Here is a 20708-nt window from a genome sequence, read left to right as displayed (position 1 = left end):
AAATGCCTATAAATACACCCCTCACCACACCCACAAATCAGTTTAACGAATAGCCAAGAAGTGGGGTGATAAGAAAAAAGTGCGAAAGCATAAAAAATAAGGAATTGGAATAATTGTGCTTTATACAAAAAAATCATAACCACCACAAAAAGGGTGGGCCTCATGGACTCTTGCTAATATGAAAGAAATGAATTTATCAGGTAAGTTCTTACATAAATTATGTTTTCTTTCATGTAATTAGCAAGAGTCCATGAGCTAGTGACGTATGGGATAATAAATACCCAAGATGTGGATCTTCCACGCAAGAGTCACTAGAGAGGGAGGGATAAAATAAAGACAGCCAATTCCGCTGAAAATAATCCACACCCAAAACAAAGTTTAAATCTTAGAATGAAAAAAACTGATATTATAAGCAGAAGAATCAAACTGAAACCGCTGCCTGAAGTATATTTCTACCAAAAACTGCTTCAGAAGAAGAAAACACATCAAAAAGGTAGAATTTAGTAAAAATATGCAAAGAAAATCAAGTTGCTGCTTTGCAAATCTGATCAACCGAAGCTTCATTCCTAAACGCCCAGGAAGTAGAAACTGACCTAGCAGAATGAGCTGTAAACCTTTGAGGCAGAGTTTTACCTGACTCGACATAAGAATGATGAAACAAAGATTTCCACCAAGATGCCAAAGAAATGGCAGAAGCCTTCTGACCTTTCCTAGAACTGGAAAAGATAACAAAAAAACTAGAAGTCTTTCGGAAATTCTTAGTAGCTTCAACATAATGTTTCAAAACTCTAACTACATCCAAAGAATGCAGTGAACTCTCCTTAGAATTCTTATGATAAGGACATAATGAAGGAACTACAATTTCTCTACTAATGTTGTTAGAATTCACAACCTTAGGAAAAAATTTAAAAGAAGTTCGCAACACCGCCTTATCCTGATGAAAAATCAGAAAAGGAGACTCACAAGAAAGAGCAGAAAAATTCAGAAACTTCTTCTAGCAGAAGAGATGGCCAAAAGAAACAAAACTTTGAAAGAAAGTAATTTTAAGATCAGAGAATGCATAGGTTCAAACGGAGGAGCTTGAAGAGCCCCCAGAACCAAATTCAAACTCCAAGGAGGAGAGATTGACTTAATGACAAGTTTTATACAAACCAAAGTTTGTACAAAACAATAAAAATCAGGAAAACTAGCAATCTTTCTGTAAAAAAGAACAGAAAGAGCAAAGATTTGTCCTTGTAAGGAACTTGCAAACAAAACTTATCCAAAACATCCTGAAGAAACTGTCAAATTCTAGGAATTCTAAAAGAATGCCAAGAAAAATGATGAGAAAAACACCAAAAAATTCAAGTCTTCCAGACTCGATAATATATCATCCTAGATACAGAGTTACGAGCCTGCAACATAGTATTAATTACGGAGTCAGAGAAACCTCTATGACTGAGAATCAAGCGTTCAATCTCCATACCTTCAATTTAAGGATTTGAGATCCTGATGGAAAAAAAGGACCTTGTGATAGAAGGTCTGGACTTAACGGAAGAGTCCACGGATGGCATAGAGCCATCCGGACAAGATCCACATACCAAAACCTGTGAGGCCATGCTGGAGCCACCAGCAGAATAAACAAACGCTCCTTTAGAAGATTGGAAATCACTCTTGAAAGAAGAACTAGAGGCGGAAAGATATAGACAGGATGAAACTTCCAAGGAAGTGACAATGCATCCACTGCCTCCGCCTGAGGATCCCTGGATCTGGACAGATACCTGGGAAGCTTTTTTTTTAGCTGAGAAGCCATCAGATCTATTTCTGGAAGTCCCCATATTTGAACAATCTGAAGAAAAACCTCTGGGTGAAGACCATTCGCCCGGATGTAGCATTTGGCGACTGAGATAATCCACTTCCCAATTGTCTATACCTGGGATATGAACCACAGAAATTAGACAGGAGCTGGATTTCGCCCATACAAGTATTCGAGATACTTCCTTATAGCCAGAGGACTGTGAGTCCCTCATGATGATAGACATATGCCACATTTGTGATATTGTCCGTCTGAAAACAAATGCATGACTCCCTCTTTAGAAGAGGCCACGACTGAAGAGCTCTGAAAATTGCACGGAGTTCCAAAATGTTGATTGGAAATCTCACCTCCTGAGATTCCCAAACCCCTTGTGCTGTCAGAAACCCCCATACAGCTCCCCAACATGTCAGACTTGCATCTGTTGAGATCACAGTCCAGGTTGGAAGAACAAAAGAAGCCCCCTGAACTAAACGATGGTGGTCTGTACCACATCAGAGGGTGTCGAACAATCGGTTTTAAAGATATTAAATGAGATATCTTAGTATAATCCTTGCACCACTGGTTCAGCATACAGAGCTGAAGAGGTTGCATATGAAAATGAGCAAAGGGGAACACGTCCAATGCAGCAGTAATAAATAACCTAGAATTTCCATGCATAAAGCTACCGAAGGAATAATTGAGACTGAAGGTTTCGATAAGGTGAAACCAAATTCAGACGTCTCTTGTCCGACTGAATCTATCTGGAAACCTAAAAAAGGTTACTCTTGTCTGAGGAATCAACAAACTGATTGGTTAATTGCTCCTCCAACCATGTTTTTGAAGAAAACAACACTCATAAAAAGCCGGAAAGGATCTTTCCATTGAAAATGAGCAAAGGGAATTGAATCCAATGCTGTAAAAAACTTCTATGCATAAATAGCAACTGAAGGAAATAGTAGAGACTAAAGGTACCGACAGACGGAACCCAATACAAATTGTCCCTTGTCCTGATAGAGACAAAGACAGTGACATAAACCATCTGGAAACCTAAAAAAGGTGACCCTTACGTGAGGAATCAAGAACTTTTGAAAAAAGATCCTCTAAATATGTCCTGAAGAGCAAAGTGAGTCATATGAGATTCTGCATCCTCAGGAAATAATCTGAATGAAAACAGAAAAATGAAAAATATGCATTTATTGTATCTAGTGAAAACAAATAATGCTATCAGCGACCATAAAAAGGCAGAATAGTTGGAATAAAACTCCAAAACCCAGTTCCTAAAAAAGGAACTGGAAGAAATACCCCAGAAGATTCCAGGTCTGAGCAGCGCTTGAACCCCATGGGTGCCCAGCCATGCTTCAACAGTACCCAGAATATATAGGACAGGAACACACTTAAAGAAAGTGTTAGCCTTACTGGAATAAAATCAAAGAAATTTGGACAAAATAGAACCAAAATAAATTTCAAAGAAGTCTTAACCTGCCCCTTACCAGCCAAGCTGGAATACGGCACGTACATCGCAATATTAGGGAGCTGATTCGAACCCCAATTATAAACATGTTACTTGGGAAAGAACTCAGGAATTCGTTCCTTAATAAGAACAACCAAACTAGTATAAGCTGAAAGTTTAGTCTTAGAACTCAATCTTGAAGCCCAGAGTAACAGTTAAGAATTGAATCCAAATATAAAAATAACTGATTATCTCAGAACAAAAGAAATATGGATTTTCTTTTTTTTTTTTTTTAAAAAATCACAAAATTCTTCTAGCTAAAATAGCTAAAGACATAGATTAACCCTCATTTGCGAATATATTCAATAAAAAGAAGACACAAATGAAATCATTAGCATGATAGTCCAGTTTAAAGGACCAGTCAAAACAGAGGACTTGCAAAATGCAAAACAACAAGACAAATGCAACAGCACCTAGTCTAGTAAATGTTGTCCCTTTAACAATGCTAAAATAAATCATAATCTGATACTTGATCTTAAAGTAAACAGAAAAAATGAAGCAATTGCAATATCACAGGACCAAGAAAAGTACCTGAAACTAAATAATTTTCCATAAATAAGATACAACTATATAAAGGAAAATAAATACTATTTTGCTTATAGAAACAATAGCATAATTAGTAGGAGTAGAGATAGCCCCAATAAATTGGAGAACCCTCCAAATTGAATTTAACTGCTGGCAAAGAATATAGTTTAAAACCTTTAAAGAAGGAAAAAGAGAATTCTCAGCCTATTCCATTCCCTAGTATGGGGAATTGGAAAGCAAACCTTTGCAATCACAGAAGAATAAAAAATGCAGAAATAGTGTCAGCTAGTCTTAAAGAACTAGTTACCTTAATATCCAAAATAATCAACACCTCTTCAACAAAGAACAAATGTACTTTAATAAACAATTTATAAAAAAGTAGATTTGTTAGTGTCAATAATTTCTGAAAGAGAAAAAAACATCATCAGAGAAGGATAAATCAGTATGTTGTTGGTCATTTGAAACTTCCATAATTAAAAAAGAAGTGGAAAAAGACCTAAAAATTGTATTAGAAGGCACAAAGTCAGACAAAGCCTTAATCAGAAAAAATATTTCTTATAAATCTTCTAAACATTTCTTGTACTTAGGAAATGTAAAAAGCATAAATACTAATGGAATCTGCATGTAAAAGTATATCATAAAAACGTATTACAAACCATAGCTAAAGATAAACATTTATAACATTTAAAATAAATGAACTTAGCTTTGGTAGAACTGAAACTCAGTTACGCATTTTTCCAGAAGTGGCTTCTGACTCAGGGCCAAACGTAGACATCTTGCAATATGTAATAGAAAGAACAACATATAAAGCAAAATTGATCAAATTCCTTAAATGACAGTTTCAGGAATGGGAAAAAAATGCTAGTGAGCAAGCTTCTAGCAACCAGAAGCAATAATTAATGAGACTTAAATAATGTGGAGACAAAAGTGACGCCCATATTTTTTCCGCCACATCCGGAACACCGACACTTTTGGCGCAAAAAAAGTCAAAAAAATGACGCAACTTCCAGCGACACGTATGACGCCGGAAACAGAAAAAAAAATTGCGCCAAAAAAGTCCGCGCCAAGAATGACGCAATAAAATGAAGCATTTTCAGCCCCCGCGAGCCTAACAGCCCACAGGGAAAAAAGTCAAATTTTAAGGTAAGAAAAAAAATGATTTATTCATATGCATTATCCCAAATAATGAAACTGACTGTCTGAAATAAGGAACGTTTGAACATCCTGAGTCAAGGCAAATAAATGTTTGAATACATATATTTAGAACTTTATATAAAAGTGCCCAACCATAGCTTAGAGTGTCACAGAAAATAAGACTTACTTACCCCAGGACACTCATCTACATGTAGTAGAAAGCCAAACCAGTACTGAAACGAGAATCAGTAGAGGTAATGGTATATATAAGAGTATATCGTCGATCTGAAAAGGGAGGTAAGAGATGAATCTCTACGACCGATAACAGAGAACCTATGAAATAGACCCCGTAGAAGGAGATCATTGAATTCAAACAGGCAATACTCTCCTCACATCCCTCTGACATTCACTGCACGCTGAGAGGAAAACCGGGCTCCAACCTGCTGCGGAGCGCATATCAACGTAGAATCTAGCACAAACTTACTTCACCACCTCCATAGGAGGCAAAGTTTGTAAAACTGATTTGTGGGTGTGGTGAGGGGTGTATTTATAGGCATTTTGAGGTTTGGGAAACTTTGCCCCTCCTGGTAGGAATGTATATCCCATACGTCACTAGCTCATGGACTCTTGCTAATTACATGAAAGAAATTGTGTAATGTTGATTACCTGCGGGTAATTTCGCCCCGCCACAGGCGAGCTGAGGCGTACAGGGGCGCGTATACGTGCCCCTGTACGCCTCAGCTTTGATAAATCTAGCCCTTAGTAGCCACAAAGGGTAATACAAGTGTTACTGGCAGTCATGTGGGTGTTAAATCACCTGTGTGTGTGCATGGTGGGTTCAACAGCTGGGCCTAAGGTAGAGTTCTCAGAGGGAAGCCATTGCATGACCCCACCAGCCCCCAGTGCCTAGTCATAGTAACCTACAGGTTGTCCAGTATTTTTGTGGAGCAGGGCTGTCAACCCTATATGTAAGTGATCTAATTTATAAAGCTTCATAGCTCTTCTTAAGCCTCCAGAGCTAAATGCACCTTACAGTCAAGTATATATAATTTGACAAAATAAGACAAATAAACTTCAAATAGACATGATAATATGAAGAACAAATACTGTGTATTTTTATTTAAGAGCATAAATGAACTCCATCACCCAATCGGACGTATATATAAACAGAGCTTCAAGAAGTGCCAGCAGTCTCGACTGTTACGTTACAGCCGAGAGCTGGAGTTCCTGAGCTCCAGGTATCTGCCCGCATATGGAACTTCTGCATGATAGGTGCTCCGGTTCCATATGAGGGCAGATGCCAGATCAATACAGATGGTGATACTGTGTGTGTCACCATCTGTAACGATCCTTTGCTGTGCTGGCAGGAGGTCCAGCAGCGGAGGGGGGAGTTAGGTGGCAGAAGTGGGATGACACAAAAAATAATAAATAAAGGGAGGGATGGGGACTCGGGAGCTACACTACAAAAGGTGGGGTGGGGGGTCCCTAAGTAATGATCGAGGGAGGGGGGGAGACCGCTACACTACAGAAAACAGAGGGGGAAAAACACAAAAAAGTGTGTTTTATAGGTACTGGCAGACAACTGCCAGTATCTAAGATGGGGGGCACTAGTTAGAGGGGGAGGCTAGAGAGCTGTTGGGGGGATCATGGAGGTTGGAGGGTAAGGGGGATCCTACACTGCAGAAAATATAAAAATAAATTAAAAATATTTAATAATAAAAAAGCCTTAAATTTTCATATTGGCAGACTGTCTGCCAGTACCTAAGATGGGAGTGACCAGTGTGTGTATGGGGGGGGGGGTAAAGGGAGGAAAAATAGCTTTTTGGGAGGGATCAGGGGGTGGGAAGTGTCAGTTGGGAGGGTAATCTCTACACTAAAGCTAAAATTAACCTTACAAGCTACCTAATTAACCCTTTCACTGCTGGGAATAATAGAAATGTGGTGCACAGCTGCAATTAGCAGCCTATTAATTACCAAAAATCAATGGCAAAGCCATATATACTCACTGGCCACTTTATTGGGTACACCTGTTTAATTGCTTGGTAACACAAATTGCTAATCAGCAAATCACATGGCAGCAATTCAATGCATTTAGACATCTAGACATGGTGAAGACGAATTGCTGAAGTTTAAACCGACCATCAGAATGAGGAAGATAGGGGATGTAAGTGACTTTGAACGTGGCATGGTTGTTGGTGCCAGACGGACTGGTCTGAGTATTTAAAAAACTGCTGATCTACTCGGATTTTCACGCACAACCATCTCTAGGGTTTACAGAGAATGGTCCAAAAAAGAGAAAATATCCAGTGAGGGGCAATTGTGTGGACAACAGTGCCTTGTTGATGTCAGAGGAGAATGGGCAGACTGGTTCGAGATGATAGAAAGGCAACAGTAACTCAAATACCAACTCTTTACAACTAAGGTATGCAGAATACCATCTCTGAATGCACAACACATCGAACCTAGAAGCAGATGGGCTACAGCAGCAGAAGACCACACTGGGTGCCACTCCTGTCAGCTAAGAACAGGAAACTGATGCTACAATTCGCAGACTCAGCAAAATTGGACAATAGAAGATCAGAAAAATGTTGCCTGGTCTGATGAGTCTCGATTTCAGCTGTGTCATTCAGATGGTAGGGTCAGAATTTGGCGTAAGCAACATGAAATCATGGATCTATCCTGCCATGTATCAACGGTTCAGGCTGCTGGTGGTGGTGGTGTAATGGTGTGGGGGATATTTTCTTGGCACACTTTGGGCCCGTTAGTACCAATTGAGCATTGTTTAAATGCTACGGCCTACCGGAGTATTGTTGCTGACCATGACCATCCCTTTATGACTACAGTCTACCCATCTTCTGATGACTACTTCCAGCAAGATAATGCACCATGTCACAAAGCTCAAATCATCTATAACTCAATCCAATAGAGCACCTTTGGGATGTGATGGAATGATAGATTTGCATCATGAATGTGCAGCCAACAAATCTGCAGCAACTGCGTGATGCTATTATGTCAATAACCAAAATGTCTGAGGAATGTTTCCAACATCTTGTTGAATCTATGCCACAAATAACTGAGGCATTTCTGAAGGCAAAGAGAGGTCCAACCCGGTACTAGCAAGGTGTACCTAATAAAGTGGCCGGTGAGTGTATACGTCTGCTATTTTTAAACAAAGAGAGGCTTTTACAACCATTTGGGCCATGATTGCACAAACATTATGTAAATAATTTCAGTGAGAAACCCAAAGTTTGTTAAAAAGTTAACTCTTTTTTTTATTATTTGTTTGCATTTGGCGGTGAAATGGTGGCATGAAATATACAAAAATGGGCCTAGATTAATACCCTGAGTTGTCTACTTAAAAAAATTATATTTATAGCTTTGACAGGTAAATAAAATTAAAAAAAAAGCTCTATTTCTATTTAAATGGAGTAAAAGCAAAAATGCTAAATATTCTCCGGTATTTTGGGCAAGTTTTTCTCTGAAAGTCCCAGCAGTAAAGGGGTTGATGAATGGGATGTAAAATATTAAAATACAGAAGATTAACTGGTGTTTTTTACAGAAAGACTAATAAAGAGTATCACAAACTTTATCCAGCCTTCTGTTTTCTGGGGAGCAATACGACATGGTATGGTTTACTGGTTTCTGTATAACGCAAGTTTCATTTAAGCCTGGCAGTACAGGTCACCCCTGCTGTAATTGGATAACTGTACTGATAGCGGCTTCAAAAAGTCCTTTCATTACAAGCTGTGAAAGCTTATTACAAGATATGAGACAGGCATTTTTATAGTGGTGATCTACTTATAATATGAACTGTCTCTCCAATACACACTCTAAATATAATCTAATACCAAATAGAAATGACTTGAGTTAATTATAGCAACTCACCAGAGCCCATTTCGTCGCTGCCCAGGTAGGAGCTGTTGCTTCGAACACTTGTATATGACAGGACTGAATCTCGATTGCTGTTACATTCACTGGAAAAAAAACAATGTAAAAGTCAAAGGTCACGTCTTTATATTTTAAATCATAAAAAGGAATGTGTTTGGCAAGGAACGCACCTGTCCATTCGTTGGTGAATTTAGCAATTCCTAGATTGACAGAAGCTCTGACTTATGTTGGCAGTGCCAGCACTAACCAAAGTAATCCGAAGTGCAATTCTATTTTACTGTAACCAAGAGCACATCTGTCAGTAGTTTCTGATACAAATAATTTAATTTACTAAAGCCGAGAAACCAAATTGAAGGGAATTTGGTTTCTTGGCTTTACTAAATTAAATTATGCTTTATTTGTGCATAGTCTTAAAAGGTCACATGCCAGAGTTCATTTATATACAGTTAAGGTACAAAACAATGTATGCTTGTTCACCTTTCACATATTCTGTTGCAGGATTCACTTTACAGTTTATCATGCCAGGGAAGTTTTTTAAAACATAGCTAAATAAGCAATATGCTTGATTTTACTGTTGCTAGGTTTAATAAATGGTTAAAAATGAACAGAAAATACATTTTAAAAAAAAGCTGCACAGCTCTAAATTACTAAAGCAATATGATCATTAGGCCACACATCAGATAGCGTAGATATTTAAGTGTATTCCATTATTGCACATATTAATGATATATGATATTCAAAGAAAACTATTGGGATGAAGAATACTCTCAAGTAATGTGTGCTATAGCGTTTTTATTTTGCGAACATGCTACATGCTTGAGTTTTTAACTTTCTATACAACTGGGATTTTTGACAGCTGTAGTGAAATATCTAACAAAGCAAACTGCAACTCCCATATTTCAGCATTTCTGAAAAAGATCTGCTGTAGAAAAGTGTAAGCCTACAAAGAAGAATGGGTAGGTTAGCTGAAATATGATGACAGAACTAGACCGCCCTTTGACCAGAAATATTTGTTTCAAACATGCAATGAAATCAGCTGTGATCTGCTTATTCACATAATGAGCTGCAAAGATGCCAGTTATAAATCATGCCTTAACATCAAAGCAAAACTAAATGCTGTGTATACTACATATGTTATAAAATTAGGTATATATTATAGGGGATTCTTTTTATGCTGTGCTGTCCTTGCATGTATATAGAGAGCTGTATTTGAAACATATATTACATAGTATGGATGTGCAAAAATTTGTTTTTTGGCATTCACTAGGGAAACAAATACTGCAAATAGCCTGTGTATAGTGTGTTATAGGGTTATTCTACTAAATCCACCACCAAAATAAGTTAAAAGTCACAGATAGCTGCCATTTTCAGCATTCATTTCCCTACCGAAAAAAACTAATTTTTGCACATCTGTAATACATGGCAGATATCAGAAAGTTAATTTTGACAAAAAAAAAAAAACAACAGTTAATATCCATCTTAAAGGTAGATTAAACTTCAGCTCTGCAATGCTATTCTTTTGATTTAAATCTAAAACTCGTAGTTTTTTCACTGACAGTAGGGATAAGTGAATGTGTTTATATTCAAATTTGAATGTTAGAACAAATGTTATTGTAGAAATTCGATTTACATAATAGAATGTTGATAAGAACAAATATTCTTAAAAATTCTATTATCGAATGTTATTTACAGTTTTCGAATGTCACTTTCGAATTCGAATGTGACATTCGAATGTCACATTTAAATTTGAATATTAAATTTATAAAACACAGTTGTAGACTAGAAATACTATTTAGAATTCGAATGCCACATTCAAATTCGAATATTACATTTATAAAAAACAGTATTAGACTAGAAATACTATTTCAAATTCGAATGTCACATTCAAATATTACATTTATAAAACACAGTATTAGACTAGAAATATTACATTTATTAAACAGTTGTAGACTAGAAATACTATTTTGAATTTGAATATTACATTAAAATTCGAAAATTACATTTATTAAACAGTTGTAGACTAGAAATACTATTTTGAATTTGAATGTTACATTCAAATTCGAATGTCACATTCGAATATTACCTTTAAAAAACTCAGTATTAGACTAGAAATACTATTTCGAATTCAAATGTAGCATTTGAATTTGAATATTACATTTATTAAACAGTTGTAGACTAGAAATATTATTTCAAAATGAATCTTACATTCGCATTCGAATGTGACATTCGAATTCGAATATTACATTTCGAAATTGAATGAATACATAGCTAAACATTCTATTATTCAAAAGAATATTTTCGAATTTTATTGAAAAATTCGAAAATGAAAATACGAAAATAGAATGTTATATAAACATTCGAAATTCGGTTCGAACGAACAAATGTATCAAAATTTGTTTTAAATTTTGAATTTTTAGTAACATTCGCCCATCACTAACTGACCGAGAGTGGCTGGAATGTATTGAGAATCCTGATTGTCCTATAAGCTGCACAGTGATTGCTTGATAAGTGCAATATAAGTACTCAAAAGGGCGTGTCCAAGGACTGCAGAGCATTGCGAATGGTGCTAACAAAATTACAATTTAAAATAATTATAAAAGATTTAGGACTAGATTACAAGTGGAGCGGTAATTTATCACGCACCCGCAAACGGTCAAATTTGCCCATTTGCGGGCGCGCAATAAATAACCAGCCATTAATCAGATCTCTGGTTAATTTTAATGATCACCAAATGCCCCCAAAATCAAGTGTAATATACTTTACTAAAAAATAAACATAGTAGCATCTTTAGTTTTAAGTAAAGAAACTGCACTTAGCAGTTTTGGGGGGCTAAAGTCAGCAGCTGTAGGGTTTTAGAAAAAAAATGCACTAAAAAGAGCCTTTACATTGCAGTCTAGGGGAACGGTGTGTTCCCTGTAAATATATATGTATATGCTTATATACTGTACATATATATTTATGTGTTAATATGTGTATATAAACATATTAACACATACATATATATGTATATAAACATATTAACACATATATATATATATATATGTATATAAACATATTAACACATACATATATATGTATATAAACATATTAACACATACATATATACCGTATGTATATAAACATATTAACACATACATATATATGTATATAAACATATTAACACATATATATATATATGTATATAAACATATTAACACATATATATATATGTATATAAACATATTAACACATACATATATACCGTATGTATATAAACATATTAACACATACATATATATGTATATAAACATATTAACACATACATATATATGTATATAAACATATTAACACATACATATATATGTATATAAACATATTAACACACATATATATATGTATATAAACATATTAACACATATATATATATATAAACATATTAACACATACATATATACCGTATGTATATAAACATATTAACACATACATATATATGTATATAAACATATTAACACATATATATATATATGTATATAAACATATTAACACATACATATATACCGTATGTATATAAACATATTAACACATACATATATATGTATATAAACATATTAACACATACATATATATGTATATAAACATATTAGCACATACATATATATGTATATAAACATATTAACACATACATATATACCGTATGTATATAAACATATTAACACATACATATATATGTATATAAACATATTAACACATATATATATATGTATATAAACATATTAACACATACATATATACCGTATGTATATAAACATATTAACACATACATATATATGTATATAAACATATTAACACATACATATATATGTATATAAACATATTAGCACATACATATATATGTATATAAACATATTAACACATACATATATATGTATATAAACATATTAGCACATACATATATATGTATATAAACATATTAACACATACATATATATGTATATAAACATATTAACACATACATATATATGTATATAAACATATTAGCACATACATATATATGTATATAAACATATTAGCACATACATATATATGTATATAAACATATTAACACATACATATATATGTATATAAACATATTAACACATACATATATATGTATATACACATATTAACAAATACATAAACATATACATATATATTCACACTTTGCTGCCATTGCTGCACGACTTCCCCCCTTCTCTGTGCTAGTTCTCATGCCGTGACTCACCGCATGAGAACAAGGCTGCCATTGGAGCCTATGGAAGCGCTCTCTCAAGAGCATTAGCATTGCGGCTAACTTGTAATACCAGCGTACATTGGCATGCGCTGGTATTATTCAGTGAAGCGCAAATATCTCTTTCACAAAAACAATATTTGCGCTCCACTTGTAATCTAGCCCTAATTTGGTATACAGATCCTATTGCAATGTAGTCATTTCAGATGTGTGTGTATATATATATATATATATATATATATATATGCATAAATAAATTAATTATTTACAAACAATAAGGTTGGAAGGTACATATGAGCAATATTATGGACTACCTGTCACACTATATGGGCTATTACAGTGACTCAGTCAGTGTCTGCCACGCATGTTAAACCAGCAAGTGTATTTCACAGCCGATAAAGCGTATAATTAATACTCCCATGTCAAATCACTAAATAATAAAAGGCAAAGTAACACTTCATTTTCTGCTTCATCATCAGGCATTGATTGCATCTGCCTGTCTCCTCCCAAATGTCACTGTGATCTTCTGACCAAATCTTTGACCTTTGCGATTACATTTTTTTTAGCAATCCTATAGGTGCAACCATAACCCTTCAACTAAGAATATTTTTATGTATCTAATTATGACGTCTAAACATATTTTAATGGCAGATCAGACTATTTAGTTTTCCATGTTTTGCACAGAAGAAGAAAAAAAATATTGTTTCTGTGTAACGCTGATTTAAAAATATTTAATTGTCTGTTGAATAAAGCAAATATATTTTAATATTACTTGTTTAGACGGTTAAATATTATATTGAACAATATGTAGTGAAGGTAAATGAGTTTATGTATATCTGTATCTCTCTCACTCATCTATCTATCCATCCATCTATCTATATACAAAAAACTGTTGCTCAACTACAGTTAATTAAGGACCCCATTTATGAAGCTGCATAATCAGCTTCAGGGCCATTTTGGAGAAGACTTACTCATGCGAGCCTGCAACTGAAAGTTACAAAGCAGCGGTTGTACAACCTCTGCTTCTTAACGTGTTGGCATCCTCAGAGGTTGCGGACCTCAGACAATCTCAGACTTGTTAGTCCAGAATGACTGACAAGCCCTGCTCTCACATTATTGGCCTGTTGTTCAAAAGAAGACAACACAAAAGTACTTACTTATTACCTTGAAAAGGGACATTTCAGCCAAAATTGGAATTCACATGGATGCATTTCAGTTTTAAATAGAAGCATTTTTGTAATATACATGTATTAGCAAAAATGCTTCTAATAAAAGCTATAGCTGCTTCAAACGTGTATTAAAGTATGTACTGTGCACCAGCATTTTAAGCACAGCACTTGCTCAGAGGTGCTTGTTCCAACTGGTAATGATACAAGCCCCACTGGTGCACTGAGCAGCTGCAGTATTCTAAATGCTGGAGCACTTAGAATATCTAGCTATACTTCACATGCACAGAAAAATGCTAACATTAAAACAGTTAGACCTTTTACTAGAAGCCTTTTGCCTATACATGTATATTGTAAATATGTTCCTATTCAAAGATTAATTCATCTGCGTGCATTTAAATTTTGACCGGAATGTCCCTTTAATTTACTGTCCCTGTATCATGTGACAGCCACCAGCCAATCACAGAACTTTTGCACATGCTCAGTAGGAACTGTTGCCTTAAAAAGACTGCACAATTTTTTTAACGGATTTAAATTGGAAAGTCACTTAATACCAGGGACGTGCACTCATAGGAGGCAGGGGAGGCAGTGCCTACCCTTCCATATGTGGCCAAAGCTTAATTAAATTTTAATTAAAAAAAAAAAAAAAAGTCCAAAAAAAAATATTTTCCCCCATGTAATGCTATGGAGAGGCAGGTACAGGAACGCTTCTCTCCATTGCAGTACATGGGTCAAAGGAAAAGCTGTGCTGCAGCGCCACCTGTGTTCTGTCAATATATTAGCAGCAAAAATTGGGACCAATAGGAGGCACCCCTCTTGATGCCTCCTAGCAAGTGAAGGCTGTATAGAATAATCAGAAGGAGGATGCAGTGAGCAGGGTCATGTGACAACTGGAAGCTGGGGTAACCTAAGAACAGATGACACCAAGCAGAAGAGTAAAGTAGTATTCTACATCTCTTGTGATTCACACATTGTGTTCAGATACAGCTCATTAACAGGGGGGGGGGGGGGCAGTAAGTGAGCATAACCCAATACTGACAGGAAGTCAAAGGGTCAATTCAAACTTAAATCCATAATTTAAAACCCAGAGTTTGAAGCTAAGTGTGTAGTGTCCACATTATTTAAATTAAAGTTTTTGACATTGAATATTTCTAAGCCTCCCTTTTTCATGGTTATTTGATTTAATTAGGTACAAACTCCATATATGTTATGTCTGTTCAGTCAGAGGATGCAGTATCTCTTTATTTTTCTCTGTGTCTCCATTTATTTAAAGACTGCTGTTAACTTGTAATTCACAAATCAATTGAAAGCGGTTGCATTGTGTTTTTAATATGTGCTGCTTTAATACAAGTATATATTAATTAAAAGGAGATAATGAGTCATTTAAAAAATATATGTAATTATTGCAGTTAAATGTTTTTAGAAATAATGCCACTGTAAAGTAACTGGTTAAACACATAGTCAAAGGGAGACATTTAAAATTAAACTTTCATGATTGAGGTAGAGCATGCTATTTTAATAGACTTTTCTAGTTATTTATATTTTGAGAATTAGCATCAACTGTTACTGGCCCCATGTCAGCAAATCAAATTAGTTTTTGAAAGGAACATGAAAGTCATAATTATATTTCCATCATTCAGATAGAAATTGCACAAAATAAATAAACTTTCTATTTTACTTTTATTATTACGTACTTCATTCTTTTGGTATCCTTTGTTGAAAAGCATACCTAAGTGGGATGTGCACGCGCGTTTCTTGAACATCATATTGCAGCAGCTATGTTGGCAGTATTGATAACTTGTCCTTTGTGTAAAACTTGTATGGTAAATTATTTCTATTTTTACAATACAGTAGTAAGTATAGAAAAGAGATTGTGTATCATTCTAATTGCTTAGTAACTGGCACTGTGCCACAGAATTGTGTGAGTGTGTATGTGAGCAGAGTGTGTGTGGGTGTCAGTGAGCAGAGTATGTGTGCTTTATTCTCCAGGTAATCAATACATTTCCAATGAGCTGGTGCTTTAGTGCAGTGTTTCTCAACAATGGTCCTCAAGTACCCCCAACAGGCCAGGTTTTCATTATAGCTGAATCAGTGCACAGGTGAAGTAATCAGCTGATCAGTAACTCAGTGGTACTTGCTCTCACCCATCACCTGATTATGTCACCTGTGCACTGGTTCAGCTATCATTTAAACCTGCCCTGTTGGGGGTACTTGCAGCCCTCTGTACATGTGTTTCTCCGGCGTATCATATCTAGTGCCTCACCAGCCTCTGACGTCACTGCTTAATACTGCATGCTCTATCTGAATCATGAAAGTTTAATTTTTACATTAGTGTCCCTTTTACTCCACCTCTGTGACTGAGTTAGTGCTCAGGTTGGGAAATTACTCATGGACACAGTAAAGGGGAACTTGAAGACCGGAACTGAAACACTCTGGCTTAAGATATAACAGCATGAACAAGCTAAATATCTCTGTCTGACATCCCCACCAACCTTAAAGGAATACTGAACCCAAATTTTTTTCTGTTGTGATTCAGATAGAGCATGCTATTTTAAGCAACTTTCTAATTTACTCCTATTATCAATTTTTCTTTGTTCTCTTGCTATCTTTATTTGAAAAAGAAAGTCCAGCACCCTGGGCAGCACTTGTTTTTTTGGTGGATGCATTTATCCACCAATCAGCAAGAACAACCCAGGTTGTTCACCAAAAATGGGCCGGCATCTAAACTTACATTCTTGCTTTTCAAATAAAGATACCAAGAGAATGAATAACATTTGCTAATAGGAGTAAATTAGAAAGTTGCTTAAAATTGCATGCTTTATCTGAATCACAAAAGAAAACATTTGGGTTCAGTGTCCCTTTAAATTCAATTCTGCAGTTCTAGTATGTAGAGGACAGAGACAAAGGCATTTTAAGCACTCTTTAGGCTCTTGTTAACTTATAGTTAAAGATGTAAAATAAAACCCCAAATAAATCAATTAAATACTTCCAACAAATCAATAAAATGAATGATATTTCCATACTACCAACTCTTTGTAAAATTAAAGGGGAAAACCATTGTGCAGTAATTTACAGGAAAATGTATAATTTGCTAACGGCCATAAAGGAAAACACCCTTGGGAAAATCAAATTATTTTAACATTTATTTAAATTAGATTAAAAATAGATATATGAATCTAAAATACAGAGCTCAAGAAAAATGACCAGCTAGTAAATCACATTTTTGGTGATTTATTAATTTGCGTTGTTTGGAAGGCAAGCTGGCGTGAATTATGATGAATTTCTCCATGCGAAAAAAGAAAATTCTCCTGATTTATCATTTCAAACCCATGTTTTCTTAGGTAGTATTTTGTGCCCTTTTCAAGTAATCTATTACATTTGCATTTTACATGGGGCAAATTTTCGCATTAATTTTGGTGTGTTACCTCAATAAATTTTTTACTTTAACTTTGTCAATATAATGACCCTATATAACCATAACACATTCAAATTGTTAATAGAATTTTTGGTGGGATTTGGGGCAGTTTTGCATTTTATTTTTGGCATATGTATCTAGCCAAAGATAGACCTGCTAGAATCAGAAAGTACTCCATCAGAAATAGATGTGAACACGACACTAACTCAAACGATGATTTCTAATGCTGTTCTCCACAGTACCTATGGAGAACTATGTGTGTTTTTGTAGGAGAAATTTGCATTCTCCAAAAGCACAAAAAAAAAAATATGATAAATTGGTAACTGGGCATAATGCTTAGGTGGACTCTAGGAAATGCGACTAAAACTAGCAAATGTAATCCTTTTTTAAACGCATCGGTGCACCTTGACGAACGCGAACAAAGTGAGAGGAATGTATGTTCATACTTTTACATTTTTAGGCACACTTTGCATTAATAAAGCAGATAGTTCAGTTGTATGCAGATTTATAGGCTCAATTTTGGGAGAAATGCATTGATAAATTCTGCGGTCTTTAATAAACAGAGTAACAGACAACAGGGATAAAACCTTCTGAGTTAAAATGTGCTTCATTCTCTTGGTATCATTTGTTGAAGGAGCAGCAATGCACTACTGGCTTCTAACTGAACAAATGGGTGAGCCAATGACAATCGGTATATATATATATATATATGCAGCCACCAATCAGCAGCTAGAACCTAAATTATTTTCTGCTCCTGAGCTTACCTAGATAAACCTTTCAGCAAAGGATAACAAGAGAAGGAAGCAATTAAAATAATAGAAGTAAATTGGAAAGTTGTTTAAAATGTAATGCTCTGTCTAAATCATGAATATCTAATTTTCACTTAACTGTCCATTTAAGTGTATGTTAAAGGGATACTAAACACCAAAAATTTTATTGTTTAAAAATATAGATAATCCCTTTATTTACCATTACCCAGTTTTGCATAACCAACACAGTTATAGAAATATACTTTTTACCTCTGTAATTACCGGCTTAGAAATTAGCATATGAGCCTATCTAGGTTTAGCTTTTAAAAAGAATAACACGAGAACAAAGCAAATTTGATGATAAAAGTAAATTAGAAAATTGTTTAAAATTGCATGCCCTATCTGAATCAGGAAAGTTTAATTTGGACTTTACTATCCCTTTAAGCCAGCACTAATTTAATTATTGTATGTAGGAGGGGAAACTTACTGATGCATTTTCATATACTGTGCCCATAACCAAAAACTTTACAGCCTCAAATTATCTGAGAGAACAAAGAGGGAATTCCAAGAGTAAGGAAAAAACATATTTTTGTCTAGTAAAGTCCATAGGATAAGTTGTGGATTTAAAGGGACATGTTACCCAAATACTGAACTACTTGAAAGTGATGCAGCATATCTGTCAAAAGCGGACTAGAAAATAACACATAACCTCAAAATGTCCTCAGTAGCCACATCCCTCTGTAAGAGGTCTTTAAGCACCCAAACAGGATGCTAGTCATCCTCAGTTTATGGAAGTTTCAAATGAAATTTGGCAAGATGATGGTGAAATCTCAGATAATCACAGTAAAGCAAAGTGGGAACTGATGCCGATTGGCTGCTATTGTTTTTTTTTCACCCTGCAGATGACAGTAGCTGAAGGATAACTGCTCGCAGAACACTTACTTTGGTGAACTGAAGAAATGTTGAGGTAAAATAAAATTGTTCATGTGATTACTTCCAGGTAATTTTGTTTTGTTCTCTTGATTTCTGTTGTTGAAAGGGATACCTAGGTAGACTCAGGAGTTGCTGATTGCACATACATGCCCCATGTTATTGGCTCACCCAGTGCATTCTGTTAGCTAACAATAATGCATTGCTGCTGCTTCAACAGAAGATACCAACAGAATGAATCAAATTAGTAAAGTAAAATAGTAAATTAGAAAGTTGATTAACGTATTCTCTAACTGAATCATAAATTATGTTTTGAGTTTCATGTCCCTTTAATCTCATGAGGAAGCACTGAATAATATAATATTGTCTGATTATTATGAGACCCCCTCCCTTTATGAGGTATACATATATATGCAGATAGACAGATAGTACAATAAATCCTACAACAAGCAGCCAAAAAGTAACTGATTAATGCAGCTACAAGTGGGTGATTACCAGCAGATGGTATTCAGTACCCGTTCAGTTTATCATTTTTATTTTAATAATCCATAAGAGGAAGTGTTTACTTTCTGCACATGGGTGACAAAAAGATGGTCTGCGGTTGTAGAATATAATTGTAGGGTACAGGATGACATGCAAAATCAAGATGTACAAAAACAATTAATGGCAATAATCACACCAAAGCTGTGGCATAAGTCCTAAAAGTAAAATAATATAAAACATGGTCTGAAATACTTAACCTCAAAACCTCATGTGGCCATTAGAGGAAGAAACGCTGTGCAGGGTTTTCTGAGAATAGTATTTCCTTTGTATATTTAAAAGTCAACACTTCCTGCACCTCTGCAGTAAATTACGTTACCCACTTGATATGTTTTGGCAACAAGAACTGCTAAGATATTCTAGCAAAATAAATTGTTCCTGTTTAGAGAATCTCTGAAAATCCTATAATTACTAAAATAAATAAGCATTGCTGAAGATAGTAACAGAGCTACAGAGCTTGTATGCATTGTGTTCAAAGCTAAATCAAAATGTTGCTATAGCATAAACAAACAATTTAAAATTATATATATGTGTGTCTGTGTATGTATAGATAGATAGCAGTTTTAAACAAACGGGAATGCAGCTTGAATGAAGAGGCAGAGTATGGAGACCAAGATAAAATAAACCTACTTTATATATACATATATATATACTGTGTATATATATGTATATATATATATATATATATATATATATACACATACATACTGTATATATATATATATATATATATATATATATACAGTCGTATGCAAAATGTAGGCACCCCTGACAATTTCCATGATTTTCATTTATAAATAATTGAGTGTTTGGATCAGCAATTTCATTTTG

At 34.9% G+C, this 20708-nt stretch overlaps 1 protein-coding gene across 1 annotated transcript in view; it reads right to left on the bottom strand.

Moving 5' to 3' along the window:
• The window catches only part of PREX1 (phosphatidylinositol-3,4,5-trisphosphate dependent Rac exchange factor 1), a 631853-nt gene that overhangs the window by 84918 nt on the left and 526227 nt on the right, over positions 1 to 20708 (bottom strand). Inside the window, exon 27 of the mRNA XM_053690087.1 lies at positions 8829 to 8917. Within this exon, the coding sequence (XP_053546062.1) occupies positions 8829 to 8917 (89 nt within the window). The remainder of the gene's footprint in view (positions 1 to 8828; positions 8918 to 20708) is intronic.

This window comes from Bombina bombina, chromosome 1, assembly GCF_027579735.1.
Source record: "Bombina bombina isolate aBomBom1 chromosome 1, aBomBom1.pri, whole genome shotgun sequence".
In the NCBI taxonomy this organism is placed as follows: Eukaryota; Metazoa; Chordata; class Amphibia; order Anura; family Bombinatoridae; genus Bombina; species Bombina bombina.
Note: the sequence above shows the minus strand (reverse complement) of the source record. Positions and strands in the feature narration are given on the sequence as shown.